This window comes from Myotis daubentonii, chromosome 2 (genome assembly GCF_963259705.1).
Source record: "Myotis daubentonii chromosome 2, mMyoDau2.1, whole genome shotgun sequence".
Classification (NCBI taxonomy): Eukaryota; Metazoa; Chordata; class Mammalia; order Chiroptera; family Vespertilionidae; genus Myotis; species Myotis daubentonii.
The window spans coordinates 156,442,545-156,448,544 of record NC_081841.1 but is presented as its reverse complement, the minus strand read 5'-3'; the positions used below and the strand labels follow the sequence as shown (position 1 = coordinate 156,448,544).

General features: G+C 46.4%; 1 protein-coding gene across 1 annotated transcript in view; it reads left to right on the top strand.

Annotated features, from left to right (window-relative positions):
- The first annotated feature begins 3,443 nt into the window (after positions 1 to 3,443).
- KLHL1 (kelch like family member 1) overlaps positions 3,444 to 6,000 on the top strand; it is a 239,838-nt gene continuing 237,281 nt past the window's right edge. Inside the window, exons 1-2 of the mRNA XM_059681208.1 lie at positions 3,444 to 3,451; positions 4,198 to 4,380. Coding sequence (XP_059537191.1) covers positions 3,444 to 3,451; positions 4,198 to 4,380 — 191 coding nt within the window. The remainder of the gene's footprint in view (positions 3,452 to 4,197; positions 4,381 to 6,000) is intronic.

The following is a 6,000-nucleotide window of genomic DNA, read 5'->3' as shown; positions in this document are numbered from 1 at the left end:
GCATAAACCCCCAGCTGCCAAGGATCGCTGACTCCGCACTGCGATGGCTGGTTCTGCCCCTGCCCAGGCCTAAGCCTCTGGCCTAGGCATTAGTCATGGGCAGAGGGCCCCCAGCTCCCCGAGATCTCATGCCCTGCCCCTGCCTAGACCTAATGCCTCTGACCAAGGCATTAAGCCTGGACAGGGGACCCCCAGCTGCTCACGATTGCTGACTCCGCCTCTGCCCAGGCCTAATGCCTCTGGCCGAGGCATTAGTCCTGGGCAAGGGACCCCCAGCTTCCCAGGATCCCTGACTCCGCCCGGCGATGGCTTGTTCTGCCCCTACCCAGGCCTAACGCCTCTAGCCGAGGCATTAGTCCTGGGCAAGGGACCCCTAGCTCCCCAGACTGCAGGCTCCGCCCCTCCTCAGCTCCCATCATGGGCTCCACCCCTGCTTCCCGGGATCACTGGTCGGGGGTGGCAAAGGCGCCTGGTTCTCTGATCACGGCTGTGGGGCAAGGCAAAGGTGGCCCCCAGGGCTGCCTTTGCCCTGCCCCTGGCTCTTAGCACCCCCCTGAGTTTCGGATCACCATCAGTGGCAGGGGCTTCTTCGGTTCTTTCCCTTTCGCCGCTCAGCATTGTGCCTACATATGCAAATTAACCACCATCTTTGTTGGCAGTTAATTTGCATATCTCGCTGATTAGCCAATGGGAAGGGTTGCGGTCATACTCTAATTACCATATTTCTCTATTATTAGATAGGACTAGAGGCCCGGTGCACAAAAATTTGTGCACTCATGGGGAGAGGGGAGTCCCTCAGCCCGGCCTGTGCCCTCTCGCAGTCAGGGATCCCTCAGGAGATACCGACCTGCTGGCTTAGGCCTGCTCCCGGGTGGCAGAGGGCAGGCCCAATCCCTAGGTGCAGCCCCTGGTCGGGCTCAGAGCAGGGCCGATTGGGGAGTTGGGGCGCCTTCCCCTGTCATGCACAGAGCAGGGCGGATTGGGAGGTTGCAATGCCACCCCCAGTCATGCTCAGGGTAGGGCCAATTGGGGAGTTGGGGCACCATCCCCTGTAACACTCAAGGCAGGGTCGATGGGGAGGTTGCGTCTCCACCCCCTGTCATGCACAGAGCAGGGCCAATCAGGGGGTTAGGGCACTGCCCCCTGTCACGCACAGAGCAGGGCCAATCAGGGGGTTGAGGACCTCCCCCTGTCACGCACAGAGCAGGGCCGATCAGGGGGTTGAGGAGCTCCCCCCTGTCAGGCACAGAGTAGGGCCAATAGGGGAGTTGGGGCACCGCCCTCTGTCACACACAGAGCAGGGCGGATCAAGGGGTTGGGGCGTTGCCCCCTTTCATGCACAGAGCAGGGCCCATCAGGGGGTTGAGGAGCTCCCCACTGTCACTCACAGAGCAGGGCCCATCAGGGGGGTTGGGGCACTGCCCCCCGTCACACAAAGAGCAGGGCAGATCAGGGGGTTGGGGCACCGCCACTGTCACTCCCAGGGCAGGGCCAATGGGGGGGGTTGGGGCGCCGCCCTCTATCACCCACAGAGCAGGGCCGATCAGGGGGTTGGGGCACTGCACCCTGTCACACACAGAGCAGGGCCGATCAGGGGGTTAGGGCGCTGCACCCTGTCACACACAGAGCCGCCGGGCGATCAGGGGGTTTGGGCACTGCCCCCTGTCATGCTGATCCCGGTGCCAGGAGGCCTCGCTGCTCCGCTGATCCTGGGGCTGGGAGGCATATTACCCTTTTACTATATAGAATAGAGGCCTGGTGCACGGGTGGGGGCTGGCTGGTTTGCCCTGAAGCGTATCCTAAATCAGGGTGGGAGTCCCCACTGGGGTGCCTGGCCAGCCTGGCTGAGGGGCTGAGGGCCGTTTTCAGGCTGACGGGTGACTGAAGCTCCCAACAGCTCCTTTTTTTCTTTTTCTTTTTTTTTTTATTCTGGGCCAGCTTTAGCTCTGAGGTCTCGGCTGCTGAAAACAGGTTTCTGGCCTTTGTTTACTGTCTGTATTTGATACAATGTTGCAGTCCGGCTGGCTGAAGCTCTGCTGAGTAAAGCAGCTTTCTGGTTTTTTTTAGCTTCTATATTTGCAACATAGTTGCTTAGAGTTGCAGCTGAGAGGCCAGTAAGTCAGGCAGGGAACGTTGGAGTCCTCCGTCACTGAAGCAAGCAAGCCTGCCTATTCGCATCAGCTTCCTGGCTGCCAGCCGCCATCTTGGCTGGCAGTTAATTTGCATATCTCCCTGATTAGACAATGGGAAGGGTATCGGTCGTACGCTAATTACCATCTTTCTCTTTTATTAGATGGGATTATATGTAACTTTGTTTCTGGTGTTCTTGGTGAAGGATCTAGTCAGCTACAAGTTATTGCATTGTAATTGGAAGCAGAATATTCCATATTACCCTCTATCTTGAAATAAGCCATTTCATTATTCATTACTCTTTACTAGGGGCCCAGTGCACGAAATTTGTGCACTGGGTGTGGGGCGGGGGGGGAGTGTCCCTCAGCCCAGCCTGCCCCATCTCACATACTGGGAGCCCTCAGGTGTTGACCCCCATCACCCTCCAATCGCAGGATCAGCCCCTTGCCCAGGCCTGACGCCTCTGACAGAGGCGTCAGGCCTGAGCAGGGGACCCTCATTTCCCCCCATCACTGGTTCTGCCCCCAGCTCAGGCCTGATGCCTCTGGCCTAGGCATCTGGCCCGGGCAGCGGGGACCTGCAGTGGCAGCGGGGGGCGCCGCGATCGCGTGGGCTCCGCCCCTGCCCCTGCAGGATGCCTCTGGCTGAGACATTCAGCCCAGGCAGCGGGGACCCACAGCTGCAGCGGCCCCACGATCGTGGGCTTCGCTTTAGACCCAGGCAAGGGGCCCCTAGCTCCTGGGACTGCCAGCTTCGACCGTGCCCAGCTCCCATCGCTGGCTCCACCCCTACTTCCTGCTATCACTCGCCGGGGTGGAAAAGGCACCTGATTCTCCGATCATGGCTGGGGGCAGGGCAAAGGCCCTGCCCCCCAGCTCTTAGCTCCCCCCTGGGTTTCCGATCACTGTCAGTGGCAGGGGGCTTCTTCCTGCTTTCCCTTTCGCCTCCCTGCACTGTGCCTACGTATGCAAATTAACCGCCATCTTGTTGGCAGTTAACTGCCAATCTTAGTTGGCAGTTAATTTGCATATATCCCTGATTAGCCAATGAAAAGGGTAGCGTCGTACGCCAATTACCATTTTTCTCTTTTATTAGTGTAGATGGTTGTTCTGGGCACATCATACATCTCAGGATACTGAAATGTCCTCATCATGGAACAGGCTACTATATCTATTAATAGATATAGTAGCAATAATTAAGTATCATGAACTTTTTGAAATCCTGAAGTTTGTCACTTATGATTAAAACATAAGTAACTGAAGTAATACATTCTGTATTATTGCATATTTTTTTTAACCAGTTAGGTACAGAATATGAAACAGTAATTTATAACTTATTATTAATTTTTTATGAACCATATTTCATAATTTCTCATAATAAAATTCACCTATTTCTGTAAAGCAACATTTACCATACCTCACAAGAATCATAATTTAAAATAGTATAATAAGATGATCTACCTCAATATCAAATGGAATAAAGTAACATCTTATTAGTAATTAATTTTACACTAGGCATGTTTGTACTCTACTATGTCTGGGACTTTTTCAGGTTTACTAACTTTATGTTATTATAAGTACAGATAATCTACCATTTAAATCTTTTTAAAGACGAAAACACAGATAATTTATAATTTATTTACTGCTTCCTGAAGAAAATCATTTAACCCAAAATAGATTTTTTTGTTGCTTTGTTAATCTTCACCAGAAGATAATTTTTCATTGATTTTTAGGGAGAGTAGAAGAGAGAGGGCAACATTGATGTGAGAGAAGCACATCAATTGGTTGCCTCCTGCAAGAGCCCTAATCAGGGCCAGGCCAGAAAGGAGCCTGCAACTAAAGTTTGTGCCCGTGATTGGAATCGAACCCAGGACCCTTTGGTCTTCAGGCCAACACCATCCACAGAGTCAAACCGGTTAGGGCCAAAATGATTTTTTTTAACATATTAATAATAAAGAAGATAAAAAGAGAGTCATTGATTTTCTTTGTACATTTTTAAAACTCTGAACGTAGTTCTGGACAATTTGTGGACCTTATAAACACCAACAATTTTGTGTGTGGTTTGCAGGCTGTCAGCAACTAGCCATTCATTGACACCTCAAAGTGATTTGGACTCCAGCAGCTCTGAAGAATTCTATCAGGCTGTTCACCATGCTGAGCAAACCTTCAGAAAAATGGAAAGTTACTTGAAACAACAGCAGCTCTGTGATGTTATCCTGATTGTTGGGAACCGCAAGATACCTGCACACAGGTATAGTAATCTGTCTTTATTGGAAACATGTATTTATGCATTTAAAAGTTATAGTCAGATAGATTACAAACTTTCATGATTAGAGAATTAAGAATTCATATTTCTAAGAAAGCTTGGGTATTTTTCTTTTGTTCTTATTTCTTTCTTTCAGTAATCCTTTAAAGAAATAAAGCAAATATAAGCAGTTCAAAAATACAACTTCTGCCCTAGCGGGTTTGGTTCAGTGGATAGAGCATCAGCCTGCAGCCTGCAGACCAAAGGGTCCTGGCAATTGATGTGTTTCTCTCACATTGATGTTTCTCTCTGCCTTTCCCTCTCTCTTCCACTCTCCCTAAAAGTCAATGGAAAAATATCCTAGGGTGAGTATTAACAACAACAAAAATACAACTTCCTTTAACTGGTTGATAAATGCTCTGTTTTATATGATTCACAATTATATTGAGTGGAAATTAATCTTAATGTAGTATATATTTCTAAGATCTAAAGTGAGATATGCTTTTCTGATTGACTTTTTGAAAGGAAGTAAGATTACCTTGGGTACATATTATTTGTTTCAACTAGGAAATTCAAAGTATTTCATATTGGGCTTTTATTATATAGGCTAATTGATAATTTCAAGTTTCATGAACTAGACATCTGATTATGTTGTGCCATATTGATTTGCTATCAGTTTAACTATTAAAATTCATTACATTTGATGCTGGTATTTTACTCAATTTTTTTAATGAAAAAATAATTTTAGTTTAATATTGATATTGATTATTTTAAGTAGTTGAATATATAGACAAAGAGCTTTAGATAACCTTGACATATCATTTAATACTATTCATACTAATGAATTAATAGAAAAGGTAAATTACCTATATACAATAATATTTTAGTGTACTTCTCTTCCTTATGATTTTTTTAAAAATATATTTTATTGATTTTTAACAGAGGGGAAGGGAGAGGGATAGAGAGTTAAAAACATCGATGAGAGAGAAACATCGATCAGCTGCCTCCTGCACACCTCCTACTGGGGATGTGCCCGCAACCAAGGTACATGCCCTTGACCGGAATCGAACCCGGGACCCTTCAGTCCGCAGGCTGACGCTCTATCCACTGAGCCAAACCGGTTAGGGCTCTTCCTTATGATTTTTAACTTAAGTTGTATTATCTAAATAATATATGCATATAAATTTGGATTATTGAAAGGATTCCTGAAAAAGAAAGCTCTATTTCTACCCTGGTAACAATATTAAAATGTGGACACTGACTTTGAACTAATACACTAAAACTACATAGGCATAGCATAGGAAGGAACAATTGACATTGAAGAAGTTATATATATCATGTGGGGTTCAATCTGTAAGCAAACTATGGCAATAATATAGTATTCACAATTATTTTTCAAATATTTTTATGATATCACATTAATAGTCATTATTATTGAGAGATTTAAGTTGCAATATGTGTGGAAAATATGCAAGTTAACCTAAGCTACAACCTAACTAGCATTTAGATAAACATTATATTATTAAATGTATTCTTAATTTAAGTGTTACTAAACTTACTTCATTTAACTTATAAGTTAAATTAAATAATTATATATATTTAAGAATATAGAGGTACTCAATCAAT